The sequence below is a fragment of the Bos taurus genome, chromosome 4, assembly GCF_002263795.3.
Source record: "Bos taurus isolate L1 Dominette 01449 registration number 42190680 breed Hereford chromosome 4, ARS-UCD2.0, whole genome shotgun sequence".
Classification (NCBI taxonomy): domain Eukaryota; kingdom Metazoa; phylum Chordata; class Mammalia; order Artiodactyla; family Bovidae; genus Bos; species Bos taurus.
The window spans coordinates 8433924-8454843 of record NC_037331.1 but is presented as its reverse complement, the minus strand read 5'-3'; the positions used below and the strand labels follow the sequence as shown (position 1 = coordinate 8454843).

The 20920-nt window shown below is 43.0% G+C and overlaps 1 protein-coding gene across 13 annotated transcripts in view; it reads right to left on the bottom strand.

Moving 5' to 3' along the window:
• The window catches only part of CDK14 (cyclin dependent kinase 14), a 678396-nt gene that overhangs the window by 161658 nt on the left and 495818 nt on the right, over window positions 1-20920 (bottom strand). For 12 of the 13 annotated variants that reach the window (XM_059885775.1, XM_059885772.1, NM_001206776.3 and 9 more), the window contains one exon: window positions 19465-19528. In XM_059885775.1, coding sequence (XP_059741758.1) covers window positions 19465-19528 — 64 coding nt within the window. Of the gene's footprint in view, window positions 1-18758; window positions 18896-19464; window positions 19529-20920 lie in introns of those variants that run through there. The other variant, XM_059885776.1, reaches the window with a different exon arrangement.

Genomic DNA, 20920 nt, shown 5'->3' with positions numbered 1-20920 from the left:
CTATAGTCCTCAGACCGGAAGTAAGAGTTCATGCATAACAGATGAGAGTTTGGGGCTTCCCAAGTGGCTCAGTGGTAAAGAATCTGCCTGCCAATACAAGAGACTCAGGAGACCTGGGTTTGATCCCTGGGGAAGATCCCCTGGAGGAGGGCTCGGCAGCCCACTCCAGTGTTCTTGCCTGGAGAATCCCATGGACAGAGGGGCCTGGCAGGCTACAGTCCGCAGGGTCGCCAAGAATTGGACACACCTGAGGGACTGAACAGGCATTCACACAGGCAGATGAGAGTCTATCCCAGAGAGGGTTACACTTGTTCCAAAATACAGGGATTTTTAGATGTCTCAGCTCCAAAAAAGCACAGTAATCCAAAAAGGCATTTTAGAAAAGTTCGTGTGTCTGCACAACTGCAACTCACAGCTTTAAAACACTTGCTATCCCCCAAATATATACTGGCTGTGATCTGACACAGCCCCAGCGTTACCAGCGAGAGGCTCTGATGTGACACGTTAACTCAGAACAGAATCATACTGCCCTGTTGCAAAACCCAGAGGGGTTTCCTGCAAAGGCCGAGTAGCCATCTTCAGTCCTGGAAACAGGGGACTGAAACGTCCTGCCGTGACCTGGCTGCAGCAAATCATCCTTTCATTACCAACAGTGTGTGTTTTCAGAGAGCAATCTCTGGGCTTCCCTGGTGACTCAGTGGTAAAGAATCCACCTGCAAATGCAGGAGACAGGGGTTCGATCCCTGGCCCGGGAAGATCCCACATGCTGCAGAGCAACTAAGCCCGTGTGCCACGACAATTGAGACTGTGCTCTACAGCCCAGGAGCCTCAAGTACTGAGCTCATGCTCTGCAACTACTAAAGCCTGAGCTCCACAACACAAGAGAAGCCTCCACAAGGAGAAAACTGCACACCGCAGCTGGAGAAAACCCTGCACAGAGCAGTGAAGACCCAGCACAGCCCAGATACATAAATTAATTAAACGGAGAAAAAAAGAACAATCTCTGAGCAACTTCTAGAAACAGACATCAACTCTATTCGTTGAACATTCTTACTTCCTATGGCATTTGGTTTTCCTAACAGATAAACATACAGATATGGGTTTGTGTGTGCATATTCCCAGCTGAGGTCTTCACACCAGCCACACCTTTCTCAACCTAAAACTTACAGGACACTTCTCTTGCCAGTTTAATCTGTTGGGCATTTATCACAAAGTGTACTAGTCACCAATGAGATGGAATCCTTATAGCTCCCAGAAAAGAAAGGAGAAGAAAGATTTTGTGTCTCGGTCTCCATGCATCCCCACCATGCCTCCATGCAAACTCTCCACAGGGGGAAAGAGACCAGGAAGACGGCACCTTCGAGGGGAAATGTGAGCCATCAGTACCGCAGGTCCCCTACATATGAACCTTCAAGGTGCGAACTTTCAAAGATATGAATGTGTGTCTGGCTCCAGCAAGGGATGTCAGGTGTGAGTGAAGCTGCAGCTTGCCCCGTCTCCTCCTGCTGACAGTCCTTCAGCCCCACCGCCTCCCCCTCCTCCCCTTCCTCCAGTCAGTCTTCCTGCCTGTTCACTCGATGGCAGCCCCTGTATGTCAGCTGTTGTATACTGCACTACTGTACTTTTCAAGGTATTATAGTCTAAGATTAAAAATGTTTTCATTATTGTTTGCTTTTTATGTATTATTTATGTGAAAAGTCTTATAAACCTATAACAGTACAGTACTCTATATCCGATTGTGTTAGCTTGGTACCTAGGCTAACTTTGTTGGGCTTCATGAACAAACTGGATTTAGAACACACTCTCCGAATAGAATTCGTTCGTATGTAGGGGACATACTGTGGTCTGATCACTTCTTTCTACCAATGACTAAACTGAGGTTAGAAAGGTTGAGTTGCCTGAGGTCATGATACAGGCAAGTGGCAGAGGCTGAACCAGGATTCAGCTCCTGGTTTATCGCTTGTTACCAAAGAGCTGGGTGATCCAAGCCTCCTATTTGATATTTAGCACACATGTCCTGTGTCCTATTGGTCTGCAACTTGATTTAGTCCACATAACAACACTGTGGGCGAGGGGATAAGATCTTCTTCATTTGACACACAGAGAAACCAAGGCACTGAGACACTGGGCACCTTGTCTGTGTCACATAGCTCACAAGCAGGAGAGCTGGGATCTGAACCCAGGTGGTCTGGATGTGGAGTCAAGGCTCGCAGCCATGACACCATGACATCTCTGTATGTCTCCACTGGAAGAGACTTGAAGTTTGACCTCAGCAATGCACAATGCTGACAGCAGCACCAGCGGATCGAAGTTCCTTTAACTAGCAGTTAAAAAACATGCACACTTCCAACTATAAGACCTTCTGGAAAAGGCAAAAAACTAGAGACGATAAAAAGATCACTGGTTGCCAGGGGCTAGTGGGGAGGAAGGGATGAATGAGGGGAGGACACAGGATTGTTTCAAGAGTGTGAAATTACTCTGCATGGTAAACATGTGTCCTGATACATCTGTCCAAACCCACATAATATACAGCACCAAAAGCAAAACCCTCAATGATGAACTCCGAGGTATAATGATGTAGGTTTATCAGCTGAACAAATGCACCACCCTGGTCGGGGATCTTGATAAGGGGGAAGGCTGTGCATAGGATACTGAAAGAGAAACTCCCCAGGTCAGTAGGTGTCCAATATGCTACTGGAGATCAGTGGAGAAATAACTCCAGAAAGAATGAAGGGATGGAGCCAAAGCAAAAAGAATACCCAGCTGTGGATGTAACTGGTGATAGAAGCAAGGTCTGATGCTGTAAAGAGCAATATTGCGTAGGAACCTGGAATGTCAGGTCCATGAATCAAGGCAAATTGGAAGTGATCAAACAAGAGATGGCAAGAGTGAATGTCGACATTCTAGGAATCAGCGAACTGAAATGGACTGGAATGGGTCAATTTAACTCAGATGACCATTATATCTACTACTGCGGGCAGGAATCCCTCAGAAGAAATGGAGTGGCCATCACGGTCAACAAAAGAGTCCGAAATGCAGTACTTGGATGCAATCTCAAAAACGACAGAATGATCTCTGTTCGTTTCCAAGGCAAACCATTCAATATCACAGTAATCCAAGTCTATGCCCCAAACAGTAACACTGAAGAAGCTGAAGTTGAACGGTTCTATGGAGACCTACAAGACCTTTTAGAACTAACACCCCAAAAAGATGTCCTTTTCATTATAGGGGACTGGAATGCAAAAGTAGGAAGTCAAGAAACAGCTGGAGTAACAGGCAAATTTGGCCTTGGAATACGGAATGAAGCAGGGCAAAGACTAATAGAGTTTTGCCAAGAAAATGCACTGGTCATAGCAAACACCCTCTTCCAACAACACAAGAGAAGACTCTACACATGGACATCACCAGATGGTCAACACCAAAATCAGATTGATTATATTCTTTGCAGCCAAAGATGGAGAAGCTCTATACAGTCAGCAAAAACAAGACCAGGAGCTGACTGTGGCTCAGACCATGAACTCCTTATTGCCAAATTCAGACTTAAATTGAAGAAAGTAGGGGAAACCACTAGACCATTCAGGTATGACCTAAATCAAATCCGTTATGATTATACAGTGGAAGTGAGAAATAGATTTAAGGGCCTAGATCTGATAGATAGAGTGCCTGATGAGCTATGGAATGAGGTTCGTGACATTGTACAGGAGACAGGGATCAAGACCATCCCCATGGAAAGAAATGCAAAAAAGCAAAATGGCTGTCTGGGGAGGCCTTACAAATAGCTGTGAAAAGAAGAGAAGCAAAAAGCAAAGGAGAAAAGGAAAGATATAAACATCTGAATGCAGAGTTCCAAAGAATAGCAAGAAGAGATAAGAAAGCCTTCCTCAGTGATCAATGCAAAGAAATAGAGGAAAACAACAGAATGGGAAAGACTAGAGATCTCTTCAAGAAAATCAGAGATACCAAAGGAACATTTCATGCAAAGATGGGCTCAATAAAGGACAGAAATGGTATGGACCTAACAGAAGCAGAAGATATTAAGAAGAGATGGCAAGAATACACAGAAGAACTGTACAAAAAAGATCTTCATGACCCAGATAATCACGATGGTGTGATCACTGACCTAGAGCCAGACATCCTGGACTGTGAAGTCAAGTGGGCCTTAGAATCACTATGGACAAAGCTAGTGGAGGTGATGGAATTCCAGTTGAGCTATTTCAAATCCTAAAAGATGATGCTGTGAAAGTGCTGCACTCAATATGCCAGCAAATTTGGAAAACTCAGCAGTGGCCACAGGACTGGAAAAGGTCAGTTTTCATTCCAATCCCAAAGAAAGGCAATGTCAAAGAATGCTCAAACTACCGCACAATTGCACTCATCTCACACGCTAGTAAGGTAATGCTTAAAATTCTCCAAGCCAGGCTTCAGCAATACTTGAACCATGAACTTCCAGTTGTTGAAGCTGGTTTTAGAAAAGGCAGACGAACCAGAGATCAAATTGCCAACATATGCTGGATCATGGAAAAAGCAAGAGAGTTCCAGAAAAACATCTATTTCTGCTTTATTGACTATGCCAAAGCCTTTGACTGCGTGGATCACAATAAACTGTGGAAAATTCTGAAAGAGATGGGAATACCTGACCTCCTGACCTGCCTCTTGAGAAATCTGTATGCAGATCAGGAAGCAACCATTAGAACTGGACATGGAACAGCAGACTGATTCCAAATAGGAAAAGGAGTACGTCAAGGCTGTATATTGTCACCCTCCTTATTTAACTTCTATGCAGAGTACATCATGAGAAACGCTGGGCTGGAGGAAGCACAAGCTGGAATCAAGATTGCCGGGAGAAATATCAATAACCTCAGATATGCAGATGACACCACCCTTATGGCAGAAAGTGAAGAGGAACTAAAAAGCCTCTTGATGAAGGTGAAAGAGGACAGTGAAAATGTTGGCTTAAAACTCAACATTCGGAAAACGAAGATCATGGCATCTGGTCCCATCACTTCATGGCAAATAGATGGGGAAACAGTGGAAACAGTGTCAGACTTATTTTGGGGGGCTCCAAAATCACTGCAGATGGTGACTGCAGCCATGAAGTTAAAAGACGCTTACTCCTTGGAAGGAAAGTTATGACCAACCTAGATAGCATATTGAAAAGCAGAGACATTATTTTGCCAACAAAGGTCTGTCTAGTCAAGGCTATGGTTTTTCCAGTGGTCATGTATGGATGTGAGAGTGGGACTGTAAAGAAAGCTGAGTGCTGAAGAATTGATGCTTTTGAACTGTGGTGTTGGAGAAGACTCTTGAGAGTCCCTTGGACTGAAAGGAGATCGAACCAGTCCATTCTGAAGGAGATCAGCCCTTGGATTTCTTTGGAAGGAATGATGCTAAAGCTGAAACTGTAGTACTTTGGCCACTTCATGCGAAGAGTTGACTCATTGGAAAAGACTCTGATGCTGGGAGGGATTGGGAGCAGGAGGAGAAGGGGATGACAGAGGATGAGATGTCTGGATGGCATCACTGACTCGATGGCCGTGAGTCTGAGTGAACTCTGGGAGTTGGTGATGGACAGGGAGGCCTGGCGTGCTGCAATTCATGGGGTCGCAAAGAGTCGGACACGACTGAGTGACTGAACTGAACTGAACCGAAAATCTTAAATAAAAAAAACAAACAAGCTCTTTTCCTTCCACCTCTACATTAGCAAAAGAGTTATTGTTCCATAGTCATTATCAAGGGGTTTCCCAGGTGGCATTAGTGGTAAAGTGCCATTGCAGGAGATATAAGAGACTCAGGTTTGATCCTTGGTCGGGGAGATGGAGGAGGGCATGGCAATCCACTCCATTATTCTTGCCTGGAGAATTGCAGGGACAGAGGAGCCTGGTGGGTTACAGTCCAAGGAGTCAAGAAGAGTCAGACATGACTGAAGTGACTGAGCATGCACGCACACAATTATTATCAGAAGAATTTCACTACATGTAATCTCACTACATTTTCTCTGGCATTTCCTGGACAATGTTTGTCTCCCTCATTATGGATGCCCTCTAGTGAAGATAAATGGGAAATTCTTCAAGCAGATACCCAGAAAGTCTGTATAGACAGACCCTTCCTTGCACTGAAATGAATTTCTACAATTTATAAAGATATCTCCCCCCAACAGGTTTGCCTATGGGGGAAGAGCTGAATTATTAGTTTACATTTTCAGTAATTATCATGATTTTTGGCTATTTAAAATTTTTATTTTATAGTGTTGGCCATATGTATGACTTTTTTTTTTTTCTGCATATCAAATCCTTGGTCAGTTATAAACAGACCTATGGGGAAAAGCCTACAGCCCATGTCTATGGCATCACTTTTTTTTTTTTAATTTTATTTTATTTTAAAACTTTACATAATTGTATTAGTTTTGCCAAATATCAAAATGAATCCACCACAGGTATACATGTGTTCCCCATCCTGAACCCTCCTCCCTCCTCCCTCCCCATACCATCCCTCTGGGTCATCCCAGTGCACTAGCCCCAAGCATCCAGTATCGTGTATCGAACCTGGACTGGCAACTCGTTTCTTACATGATATTTTACATGTTTCAATGTCATTCTCCCAAATCTTCCCACCCTCTCCCTCTCCCACAGAGTCCATAAGATAACTGGTGTGAAAATAATTACTCCCTGAGCCTGGATTTGCTATTATGCACCCTTCTCAGCCCAGAGTCCTGGGCAGAAACTATCAATCAAGAAGAGTTCACACTTGAGATGAAGCCCCTTTCCATCTCTGAAACAGGTTCGTGACTTTTTGTAGCCAGCAGGTCCTTCAGAAAATATACAATATCAGTTTCCTCCTCTGCTCAAAAACCCTTCACTGATTCCTTTTGCACTTCGAGTAAAAATCCTAGCTCTTCACCTTGGCCATCAGGAACCCACCCCCACTGCTCCATTCGCGCTGACTTGTAATTTGTCTACTACCTGTCTCCCCTCTGGCACGGACGCCTCATAAACCACGGGCTTATCTGCTTTGTTCGCAACTGTGTCTTTGGCACTTCCAAGGCTGCCTGGCACCCAGGGAGCACTTGTTAAGAATCCGAGTACATGAGAGTGTCTGGAGCATCTGGCTCTTGCTGATTGAAACGTGAGCTCTCGGCTCCAGCATTTTCTCCCCTGCTCGCAGCCGCCCGTGACTCACAGCACAAGGGCCAGGATGAGAAAGTCCGAATGTCCAGACAGTGTACCCTTCTGGTCACGTTTAACACTGTTTAACTTCCTCTGCTATGTAAAGTTCATGTACCCCATAAATGTACTAATTAACTGGCTTTTTCACTGTGGGACTGTAGTGGCATTTACTGGGATGAGGAAGCACAGAGTTGAAAAAGGTGGTGGTCGATGGTGCAGGGAGACAGCTTTAAATGACCTGAGCCTTAGGGCAGGCAGACCCACAAGGTTTTAGCAATAAAATCTGAGATAGGACTTCCCTGGTGGCTCAGTGGTTAAGAATCTGGCTGCCAATGCAGGTTTGGGGGACACAGGTTTGATCCCAAGTCTCGGAAGGTTTCACATGCCCATGGGGCCACTTAGCCCATATGCCACATCTACTGAACCCACAAGCCCCACCAGAGAAGGCACCACAGTGAGAAGGCTGCCCACCACAACTGCAGAGTAGCTGCTGCTCGCCACAAGCAGAGAAAGCCCGAGCGCAGGCAGCAACGAAGACCCAGCGCAGCCAAAAATTGATAATAAACAGATTAATAAAAAATCTGAGATGATGGCTATAGATTTGCAGAAGAATCTTTCAAGTCAATCTTTATAACCGTCACATAGTTACACCCTTGAATATTCAGACATAACCCATGACTGTTACATTTGCTATCAATCACTCAAAAAAAAAAAAAAAGACATAAAGAGGGATTCTTGAGGAAAAGCATAAAGTGGGAAAGGAAATACCTGGTAGAGGACACAATATAAATGGTACAATCCTAATTTGTAGATACATGCTCTTAACAATTTAAAAGCATCTTTATATTAGTTCAAATCTTCTTAAAAGTAAGTATGTAAAAGGTGGTAAACAGAATATAAAAATGGATGATCTCATTTAACCGCCATAGGACTTCTGTGAGCTGGAGGGAGTGGATGGGAAGCTTCCAGAAAAGTAAGGAAGATGACCCCCGCATGTCCACAGCTGTGCCCTAACAGCAGGCGTGGTCTCTGCAGGCCAACATCCTGTCAGGAAACTGCCCTCCTCTCAACCTCCCTGCACTGAACATCCCACTGAACAATTTCTACTGCTTGCAGTTATCCCATCATCTTTTTAAAGACCAGGGGAAAGTCCTGAGGGGAACAAAGGCTTAGGCTTCAGATCTCTGGTCTGCAAATCATGAAACTGAGCAGTTCCCATAACATGTACCAAGGACTGGACATTTAAAACTAAACATCTACAGAGGGAGTTTGGAGTTGACAATTTATTGGAAGCACAAGTTTCAGAGAAGATACCCATACTTACAGAGGGTAACATTAGCAGGTAACTTGCCAGGTGGTTTAAGTGGGAAAGGAGTCCACCTGTCAATGCAAGAGCTGCCGGAGACTTGGTTCAATCCCTGGGAAGATCCCCTGGAGAAGGAAATGGCAACCCACTCTAGTATTCTTGTCTGGAAAATTCCATGGATGGAGGAGCCTGGCGGGCTACAGTCCATGGGGTCACTAAGAGTAGGACACGACTGAGAGACTAAACCACCACCACCACCAAGGATAACTTAGCAAGTAACATGATAACCACTCAGTTATTCTAAATACCAAATGAGATAATATGTTGAAATGTTTTGTAAGTAGTATTGATTAAAATACAACATAAATATAAGGTGTTATCATCATGGTATCTATTCCTGAAATAATTTACATCTTCCCTCTGGAATTAAGAAGTCTGGATCGATTTAGTTTGGGGACTTCAGTTCGGCCTGTGAATAGGCAGGACTGACAAGTTTTTTACCTCATTACAGAATCTGAGTACAACTAAATCCAAACTTGCCTGTTGCCTTCAAGGTCAGTATGTCTGTGGGCTTAGTTTTGGGCACAGAATGTTTAAAATATTATCATCTTGCAATTTGCTTCCAACAGCTAATTCTTTTTTTTTTTTTATCTTACTGCATTCACTACAAGAAATTCTTGCAGACTTTCACAAACTTTCCTCAAGCTGCTTCTTGGATTAGATAACTTTCTCTTCAGAATAGTACAATTGCTTTAGAAATTCTCTGTTTCCTTGCTTGATTCAGGAAAATAGAATTATTTCAGTCTAATTTCATCATTTTGAATTGCTTCTGGTCTAGGAACATTTTTCTCTCCCTGAATTTTACAGTGGCTTCCTTTTCTAAACTCCTGAATAATAACTGGTCATTAAATAGTTGCTGAATGCCCCCTGTGTTGGAAGCATTTAAGAGATGAATACAAGTGTCATATATGGACTCTACATGTTATTTGGGGCCCAAACTATTTCATACAAAAGTGATGTTTGTGGTTTCTAAATACAGATATCAGATCTTTCTTTTTTTTTTTTTTTCTGGATGTTTTCTTGTTAGCCTAATTGTCAAGAAACTGTCCATTAGAAGAAAGTCAATGAGAAATTACAATATAGATGCAGAAGCATGATCCCCCATGGTTCATTCTGCAAAAAAAGAGCACTGAATTGAAATCCAGGCTGAGATCTCCTGGGATCTACTTCCCCCTGACAGTGACTTTGGGGAAGTCCTTTAATATCTCTGACCTCGGCTCCTTGCCTGACGAAAGACTGAGCAGGGCGAGATGCCCCGTGGAACTTCTTTCTGCTGTAATGTTCAGCTTGCTCCAATAGTTAAGGCACAACCAAAACACCGCTTTCACTCCCAGCTCAAGGAGTCCCGCAGTTTTCCTTGACAGCAGGGAACTGCAAAATCTTTTCAGAATTCTCAATCCCTCACCCTGATTCTACCTGTCTGGAGAACCTCAAATGCCTATAATCTGCCTATAGAACCTATATTCTGCCCTGATCTGGGATTACCACAATTCTCAGGCCTGTTCCCTACAGACTGGCAGGTCATGCGAGGCAAATGTGGGCTTGCCTCACACAAGGCAGGACGTCCAGCATCCTAGCTTTATCTTCAGATAGGCAGTGTTCCAGCTCAGTTGAGTGCAGCTCTTTGTGACACCCTGGACTATAGCCCGCCAGACTCCTTTGTCCAGGGATTTCCCAGGCAAGAATACTGGAGCAGGTTGCCATTTTCTACTCCAGGGGATCTTCCTGACTCAGGGGTCGAATCTGTGTCTCCTGCATTGCTGGTAGATTCTTTACCACTGAGCCACCTGAGAAGCCCCACAATTCTACAAAATCCAATCAATCCCTCCAAAACAAACACAAGATGTGTTTTAAAAATGTTAATGCTCTGTCTTATATCCCAAAATTCCAAGCATCACTTCATCAGAGGTGTATGAGTCATGTGGCTTCTGCTGATGTAAAGCAGGCAGGACAGAGTGGTCCTGGGACCCAGATGGGGAAGACTCTTCTTGTCCCAGAAGGAAATGGAGCAGAGGGCATTACGCAAAAGCATGCTGGGAGGGAGTCACGGTGAACTAAGCGAAAGGGCAAATGTGGTCATTTTGCGATGGACTCTTACTTTTGATAGACAATGAGGTTTGGCTGGTGATGAATCTCATCAAAGGTGACAGAATGTAGCGCTAAGAATACCAGAGTGTCACCTCGCACCTCCGAGGCTGATCCACAGCAAGCATCCTGGAGATGGTGACAGAGGAGCCACTCTGGTACGAGAGGTGGGGGGAAGGTGGAGAGGGGGGGAGAGAAACATAGAGAGGACTGAAGGGAGAGGCAGAGAGGGAGAGACCTCTCATTTTTTTTATTATTGTGGTAAAATATAAATATTTTGTATTTATATTTTGTAAATATAAAATAATTATAATATAAAACACACTCTTTTAACCACCTTTAAGTGTACATTTCAGTGGCACTAATGCAGCCTTCAACAGCATCCACTTCTTAAATTTTCTACCTTCCTAAACTGAAACTCTAGCCCCATTAAACACTAAGCCCCCATTCCCCCTCCCTGCCCCTGGCACTGCCGGTGTACTTTCTGACTCTATGCATTTGATTATTCCAGGTACCTTGTACAAATGGAGGGTTTCCCAGGCGGTGCAGTGGCACAGCCGCCTGCCAAGCAAGAGATGCAGGTTCAATCCCTGGGTCGGGAAGATCCCCTGGGGGAGGACATGGCAACCCACTCCAGTACTTTTGCCTGGAGAATCCCACAGACAGAGGAGCCTGGTGGGCTACAGTCCATGGGGTTGCAAAAGAGTCAGACTCGACTTAGGGACTAAACAGCAGCAGCAGCAGGTACCTCATATAAGTGGAATCAAACAGTATTTGTCTATACCTACTATATACTGGCATGCATTTTTAGGGTTAACTTCATATATGGAGAGACCTCTCATTTGGAGATCATAAACCACAGAACTTGAGGCTGAGGGAAAAGAAATGAGAAGGCAATCAGGTTCAAAGAAGACAGACTCACTTCCCAATTCTTTAGAGAGAAATTTAAAGAGAAGCGAATGATGAAAGCTCCAAGGTTGGACTCCTTATTACATGTAACACACGCACGTGTGTGTGCACATGTGCCCCTGTGTGTTACGTATATTTATTTATTTTCTGCAGCTGTGGCCTGTCCCTGCTGCCTGGTTGCTATGGAGACCAGAGGTAAAGGAATTTTGTGTTAGCATAAATATAAGTGCAGAGGAGGACACATTCATGCTAAATACTAAAGAATAAATCCCAATTGTTATCTAACTGTTCCTTCAATATCTTAACAATTGTTCTCAAAATGTTCCTTCACTTTGGCCCTACTTTCCAAGGGAAAACGTGTTAAGCTCTGAGCTAAAATGGAGCAGTTGAGAAAGTAAGACCATCTTATTCACGCACATTTCCTCATCTCCCCCCTAGACTCCATCATGGTCTCCTAACTGACCTCCCCGATTCTGCATGGGCCGCCAATCTCAGCACAAGACCCAGTGTGATATGATTTTACCATCATGTAACCCAGGTCATGCACTATCCTGTACAAAACAGCCCTGTGTTTTCTGTCTTGCTCAGAGTAAAGGGTGAAGGTCTCCTAGTAGGCCCTCAAGGTTCTTTCTGACCTGCCCCAGTGCTATTGCCTCTGACCTCATTTTCCACCGCCCTCCTTCCCACCCCAGAACCTTTGCACTTGCTGTTCTCTCCGGAAAGTTCTTCCTTCAAATACCTGCCTGCTTCTCTCTCTTCCTGCCCCTCAGTCAGTCATTATCCTTTCAGTGATGACTGCCTTGATTCTGTTTACAATTTAAAAGTGTAAGTCACTCCCTTCCCTGCAACTGTCTGCACCCATTGTTGTTCTGTTTCCCTCTGTATACTGTCTCCCACTTCATAATCTACTTTACTTACCATACATCTCTCCCACCTACCAGGGTCTTATGTGTTTTGTTCACTGCAATCTTCCCACTTGCTAACCATACAAATGGTGCTCAGCACATATTGTTGCATTAATAAATAAGTTTAACTTATTCTATAGAAATAAACTATGAATCAATGAATTTTTTAAAAGACCTATTAGGAATTAAATGAGCAGATGCTACATTCAAGAGACTCAGCTTTTAAGCTTTATTCATGATCCAGATGACAGTCATGAAACAATCCATTTGAAAATACAAATTGGTTTTTCCAATTTATGTAAAAATATGTAAAAATTTGTACGTATATCTATCAATAATAGCAATTGGTCTTTTTAAAAAATATAATGACTGTACTGTTCTAAGTCACACAGATTTCTTTTCTCTTGAGACAAAACAATTTATACAAATCTAGTAAGATATATGAATGAGGATTATTTTAAAAATTGGTTAAAAGTTAGAAACAATCATTTAAAAAATTCCAGAGATACAAAAGCTTTTTACAGAAAAAGGGATACTTTCTCTAATATATAAAGAATTCCTAGAAATTAATTAAGAAAATGACAAAGGACACATAACTCAACTGTAAACTGGGCAAAAGTGATTAGCTGGTCACAGAAAAGGAAACACAAGAGATCCTGAAAAATATGAAAAGATGCTCAACCCATGCAAATTAAAACTATATTAAAAACTTTTTTGTCAGCTAACAGGCAAAATCAAAAAGTCTGACTATACCCCGTGGAGTGAAGAAGTTCTCATGCATTGCTCATAACAGTCAAATGGTACCATCCCTTTGGACAACAGTTAGAACTGGAAATGGAATAACAGACTACTTCCAAATAGGAAAAGGAGTCCATCAAGGCTGTATATTGTCACCCTCCTTATTAAACTTATATGCAGAGTACATCATGAGAAACGCTGGGCTGGAAGAAGCACAAGCTAGAATCAAGATTGCCAGGAGAAATATCAATAACCTCAGATATGCAGATGACACCACCCTTATGGCAGAAAGTGAAGAAGAACTAAAGAGCCTCTTGATGAAAGTGAAAGAGGAGAGTGAAAAAGTTGGCTTAAAGCTCAACATTCAGAAAACTAAGATCATGGCATCTGGTCCCATCACTTCATGGCAAATAGATGGGGAAACAGTGGAAACAGTGGCTGACTTTATTTTTGGGGGCTCCCAAATCACTGCAGATGGTGACTGCAGCCATGAAATTAAAAGACGCTTACTCCTTGGAAGGAAAGTTATGACCAACCTAGACAGCACATTAAAAAGCTTTGTCAACATTAAAATTTTAAAATTTAAATTAAATTAAATTAAAATTTTAAAAAACATTAAAATTTGTCAGCATATTAAAAAGCTTTGTTGACATTACTTTGTCAACAAAGGTCCGTCTAGTCAAGGCTATGGTTTTTCCAGTAGTCATGTATGGATGTGAAAGTTGGACTATAAACAAAGCTGAGTGCCAAAGAATTGATGCTTTTGAACCGTGGTGTTGGAGAAGACTCTTGAGAGTTCCTTGGACTGCAAGGAGATCCAACCAGTCCATCCTAAAGGACTGATTTTGAAGCTGAAGCTCCAATATTTTGGCCACCTGATGTGAAGAGCTGACTCATTTGAAAAGACCCTGATGCTGGGAAAGATTGAGGGCAGGAGGAGAAGGGGACAACAGAGGACGAGATGCCTGGATGGCATCACCGACACAATGGACATGAGTTTGGGTCAACTCCGGAAGTTGGTGATAGACAGGGAGGCCTGGTGTGTTACAGTTCATGGGGTCGCAGAGTCGGACATGACTGAGCGACTGAACTGAACTGAACTTGGACAACAATTTCACAGAAGTGTTCAAAATTGTCATTGTATACAGCTGACCCTTGAACAACAAAGGAGTAAGGGGCGCCGACTCTCTGTGCAGTTGAAAATATGCCGATAACTTACAGGCTGCCTCTGATACCTGTGTGGTACCTCCCCAAGTCAACCAACCATACTGCAGAGTGTATTAATGGAGAAAACGCATGTATATTGGACCATACAGCTCAAACCCATGTTGTTCAATGGTCAGTACAGTTATTAATTCTTGAACCCTACTTCTGGTCATTTATCCTTCAGAAAAATTTGCATACATGCAATGTGCGTATTTATGAGTATATATGTACAGGGTTGCAATAATTTACAATAGCAAAACACTGGAAAAAACCCAAACATCCACAAGTAGGGACAGGTTCGTGCCTGGTCAGTGGCTCAGTTGTGTCTGACTCTTTGTGACTCCATGGACTGTAGCTAGGATTCTCCAGGTAAGAATACTGGAGTGGGTTGCCATTTCCTACAACAGAGGATCTTCCTGTCCCAGGAATCGAACCCGCATCTCCTGTGGCTCCTGCAGTGGCAGGTGGATTCTTTACTGCTGAGCCACCTGGGAAGCCCAGGGACAGGTTAAATCCACCCAGTGTAAAGCTATGTGGCTGCAGGAAGAGAGGGAAGCCACCAGTGACCTCCTCTATATGGTGACAGGAAAGGACCTACAGAATGCATTCATGAGAAGAGCAAGACCCCAAATCGTGTTTAATACGGGAAATACAAAACCAGATATTCACAATTTCTTACATTTACATACATGAAAGAAATATAAGGGAAACTAACGAAATGGGGGCTTATCGCGGGGGCAGTGGTTCTGGGGAAGGGGGCAGGGGGCAGAAAGGGGTGGGAGGCCTTGCACTGTGTTCCTTTATAATACTGTTAGATATTGTGAGTTGCTTAAACTTATTATCTATTCAAAACCTGGGCAAAGGATGTCCAACCTAGTAATCACACTCCTTGGTATCTACCCAAAGGAGCTGAAAACATATGTCCACATGAAAACTAGGCAGGCTTAGCTCCCCCATTATCAACATTCCCTACTGGAGTGGTCCATCTGTTAACAACTGATTAACCTACATCGACACATCACTACCACCCAAGTTATATTCAGGTTCACTCTTGGTGTTGTACTTTCTTTGGATTTGGAAAACATACGTAAACGTGTATCCACCATTATAGTATCACACAGAGTAGTTTTACTGCCCTAAACATTCTTTATGCTATATATACATGAGGGCAGGGAATATATGGGAAATCTCTGTCCCTTATGGCCAATCTTGCTGTGAATCTAAAACAGCTCTAAAAGATAAAGTCTTTGAAATAACTAACTAGGAATAAATAACAACAGAAGAACTATGTCAAGGCTCAGCTAGGAGTGAGCAGGGCCATGGGAAGGGACAGAGGACAGAGCAGGACAGAGGAGGGAAGAGAAGAGAACCCGTGGACATGTCCACCAGAAACCCTGCACAGAATTGGATAACAATTTCAGCCAGCCCAGTCTCTGGATGTCCAAAGGGCCCATCGATGTTTCTGGAATGATTTCATGTAGTTAGACTGAAATTGTTTTCACAGGTTAGACAGATCTATAAACATTATTTTTAATAGGGGAAAACGAACTAAAGTAATCTGGAAAGTGTTTATCCTGTTATATCTTATACCTCTTGGTCCATTATGAAACAGCATAACGACTTTCTACCAATTTAAAAATCAATGCCATTGAGGGGTTTTTAATTTTTCCTTTTAAAAAATAAACTTGATTTACTTTAAAAAAAGAAGACGAAGAAGAAAGAGAACCTGTGGAGGGATGTTTATAGCATTTCTATTCATAAGTGCCAAAACCTGAACAATCAAGATGTCCTTCAGTAGGTGAATGACTACATAAGCAGGGGTGCATCCAGATAATGGGGTATTATTCAGTGCTAAAAAGAAATGAGCTATCAAGCCAGGAAAAGATCTGGACGGACCTTAAAGGCATATTAGTAAATGAAGGCAGCCAATCTGAAAAGGCAACATCCTGTATGATTACAGTTACATGACATTCTGGAAAAGGCACCACTATGAAGATAGTAAAAAGATCAGGGGTTGCCAGGGGTGAGCGGAGAGGGACGGGTAAAGAAGCAGAACACAGAGGATCCTTAGGGCAGTGAAGCTACTCTGTATGACACCACAGTGGTGGCCACAAGTCATTAGAGGATTCCCAGGTGACTCAGGGGTAAACAGTCTGCCTGCCAATGCAGGAGACATAGGTTCGATCCCTGGGTTGAGAAGAACCCCGGGAGGAGGAAATGGCAACCCACTGCAATATTCTTGCCTGGAAAATTCCATGGACAGAGGAGCCTGGAGGGCTAGTCCATGAGGTTCTCAAAGAGTTGGATACAACTCAGCACAGATACAACTCATGCACGCACAGACCAGAGAGTGCACCACGCCAAGAATACACCCTAATGTAATCTGTGCACACTGAGGATAATGATGTCTCAGTGGAGGTTCATCAGACTGTAACAAATGTACCAGCTGTGGGGGACACTGATAAATGGGGGGGCTGCACATGCGTCAGGGCAGGGGGTATACCGGAAGTCTCTGCCCCTTCTGCTCAGTTTTGCTATGAACCGAAATCTGCTCTAAAAAAGAAAGTCTATCAAACAAAGCAAAACAAAGTATGTCTTCAAGGCTCAGACGTTCTCATCATCCCTGAGACTTATTGAGGCACTCTTTGGGGACAGAATGCGGAGGGGGAACGTGGGGTGGGGCAGGTAGACCCTAGGACTAGAATTTCCCCTCTGGGAATATGAAACTCCTTCCCCAGGACTCCCCTGATGGTCTCAGAAGACGCCCTTTGTCTCAGTCTATTATTTCGTCTCTCCCTGACTCCACCCAAGGGAGTACATCTGCCACATCTACTCACCCACAAGCCCTAAGCATTAGGTGGAGCTGTTTTTTGCTTGTCAGCATCCGTACCTTATGCACATCTAAACACATTATTCTTCTGGATCCCCATTACTTGTTTTTCCTTCTTCTTCTTAATTTTATTTATTTATTTTTGGCTGTCCTGGGTCTTTGTTGCTGTGCCCCCAGGCTTTCTCCAGTCGTGGAGCTCAGGCTTCTCATTGCGATGGCCTCTCTTGCTGCGGGGCCTGGGCTCTAGCGTGTGCAGGCTCGGCAGTTGTGGTGCAGGAGTTTAGCTGCCTGGAGGCCTGTGGGATCCTCTGGGACCAGAATTCTCAACCACTGGACCACTAGGGAAATCCCCCATTACCTTTTATATATCTGTGGTTACACTCATACATAAAATTAATAACTTAAACATATATATATATATGTGTGTGTGTATGTGTATACATATACCTTAACTTATATATGTCTATCATCAGAGTCACATAAATAATGCTTAAACGTTTAATATAATTCAGGGCAACAGACATTTATTGAACCAAAATATGTACTAGTCAGTGTCCTTAATCTCATGAAGTTCTCAAACTGTTAGTTCAATTTTCATCACATCATAATACTTTCCCAGAACACATTTAATAAGTGCTTTTGTATGCTGTTGACAAAGATAAACCTATTCACACCAAAATAAACCACTTATTCCATGTTTTCTAGTCCAGACACTCGGGAGACCAATTGACTATCTTAATTGTTCCTTTCTGCATCTAACTTTATTCATTTCAACTCTTTTCATATTCTCTGTTTTATTTCCCTAGGACTTAAGGTTTTAGATATTAACACAAGGAAGCTAGCCTTCTTCAAGAGCCCACACTTGGAATATTTATTAAGAGCTCTGTTCTCATGTAAATGCCATAAAAGCAGTTAGAGAATGCTTCTTGCTCAGTTAAAGAAAGAGAAATCCACATTCAATTGGTAACTTTCTATAGTCTTTCAGGACACAGAGGTTATTTAAAATATTCAGTAAAAGTACAAAGAGTCCTTGGGGCAGCCAAAGAAGATAAAAGAATTCTCAGCACACTGTATACCTTCAGAAGAGAAATATTAAGAGTAAAAAATAGTTTCCCACCTCAGTCATTCTTTGGGATTGATAGTTAATTCCTGATGGTCTCCCAGAAGAGAGGAAGGGGAGAAAAGGAATGTATTTGACTCCTGTAACAGTGATTATTCATAGCTCTTCCCTCATAAAGCAATAGACCATTAGATCTTCCATAAAATTCCTTTCAGTAATTTAATGGTAGGGCTTCCCCAATGGCTCAGACAGTAAAGACTCTCCCAGCTACACAGGAGATCTGAGTTTGATACCTGGGTTGGGAAGATACCTTGGAGAAGGAAATGGTACTCCACACCAGTATTCTCTCCTGGAGAATTCCATGGACAGAGGAATCTGGCGGGTTACAGTCCGTCAAAGAATCGCAGAGTCGGACACGACTGAGCGACTAACAACGTTAACTTTCTGCATTTTATAATTCATGTTTTTTAACCAAGAAAATAAAAACAAAAGTATACTTTACAATAATTCATCCCACATATTTTTTATTAACTTTCCAATTCTAAAGCTTTCATTCGCCTATAAAAATTACATAGACCATTTTGAGGGTCTTCTGAGTGTCATTATTGAAACTGGAAGTTCCTTGACTGCCACCTGCTGGTAAGAAAAAACTGACAGCATTTTAAAAGTTTCACATTTTCTCTGATTTTCTGGTTCAGGCTGTAAATATTTTAACATTTTCTTTTTAAGTGGAATACTGGACATATAGAACATTTTCTATGTCTAAACTCAAATTAATTGACTGTGTATTACTAGAGTTTTTAAACATAAATCAAATATGATTTTTACTTTTTCCAATTTAACACTTTTTTAGTATTATTACTAGAAATCGCACAGATGGATTATAGCAGCTAGATTTAAAGTTTATTTTTTTACAGACATGGAAGCTAGTCTAACTGATGATGAAATGAGAGGTCACTTCAAGATTAGCCAGTGAAATCAAACAAAAAACATACAGTGAAACACTGATGGGTGATGTCGTTCAGTCTGTTTTCACCAACAAATAAACCGTGAAGACGAAACAACTCCAGTAAGAGGTAGAGTACACAGTGGCCAACGTAACCAGAATTTTCCAGGTAAGACATTAGCCTCAGGGGGCACATCTACACATTCACTGTTCGCATGTCAGAAGCAGTCAGTTGTTTGTAATCAGTGAAACATACCTGGCTTAAAATGTGGTAAGGAGTGAACTCCGGGCCATGTGTCCTCATTGGGCGTTCCAAGAACCTAGTGGAGAGCAGGAAATTGTGGAGACAGACTTATTATTTTCAAAGCACTCAAGATTCTCCAGTGTAGAAAACAATACACTGCATATGATGAAACTCTTGATTCTTTTTTTTTTTTTTTTCCGTTATTGTGTGCCAGGTATTTTATTTCAGGAAAAACAGCTAAAGAGCCACCTGAGTCGAATGTCTGTGTTTTAACAAATGCAGCTAAATGCGGTAAGGCAAGTTAAATCTGCTGTTTTATCAACTCCAAACTTAAGAAGTAGGCCTGGGACGCAAAGGATGAGCTGCCATCTTCACAGACCTGAATAAAGTATGTATGTGCCCCTCATGACTCTTTCAAGGGCTTTTGTCCTTCACGGCAGTATCAGACATGTCATCATTTAACAGTGCTAAGAATTCTGTAACTTCTTCCCCCACATCTGCTCTCTGGGCAGCAGAATGTTTCAAGGAAACAGGACAGACGGCTTAGGACGCTTACATTCTCCACTGGCTGCCCTATTTGTTATAGTTAACAGCTTTAGTCTTGTGACACACAGTTTCCTCACCCCCAAATACTGTTCTCCCTATACTATCTTTTCCTTTCCACACTTTCAGTTTCTTTCCCCATGCTGCTGCTGCTGCTGCTGCTAAGTCGCTTCAGTCGTGTCCGACTCTGTGTGACCCCATAGACGGCAGCCCACCAGGCTCCCCCATCCCTGGGATTTTCCAGGCAAGAACACTGGAGTGGGTTGCCATTTCCTTCTCCAATGCATGAAAGTGAAAAGTGAAAGTGAAGTCGCTCAGTCGTGTCTGACTCTTCGCGACCCCATGGACTGCAGCCCACCAGGCTCCTCCATCCGTGAGATTTTCCAGGCAAGAGTACTGGAGTGGGGTGCCATTGCCTTCTCCATCCATGGTCAACTACAAATTGGCATTTGCCAAGCTTCCCTGGTGGCTCAGATGGTAAAGAATCTACCTGAAATGTGGGACACCAGGGTTCAATCCCTGCATTGGGAACATCCCCTGGAGGAGGGCATGGCAACCCACTCCAGTATTCCTGCTTGGAGAATCCCATGGATGGAGGAGCCTGGAGCACTGTAGTCCATGGGGTCGGAAAGAGTCAGACACCACTGAACGACTAAGTATACAGCACAGCACAAGAGCACTGCCAGTGACTGAACAACAAGGGCGTCTGCCATCTGCCTCTGTGGAGACTGAACCCTGTGCTGTGGCTGTTGACCTTCAACACCCCTGAAGGAGTTCAGGGTGGAGTGAGGCACTCTGTGCTCCAGGGAATCTGCTGGGACAGGGCTTTAGACAGTTGGGTATTTTCAGGAACTGAATTCATAATCCCAATCCTTACATCTCTTCATATCTAGAAAAATCACTAAATCCCTTCATGGTGATGTCA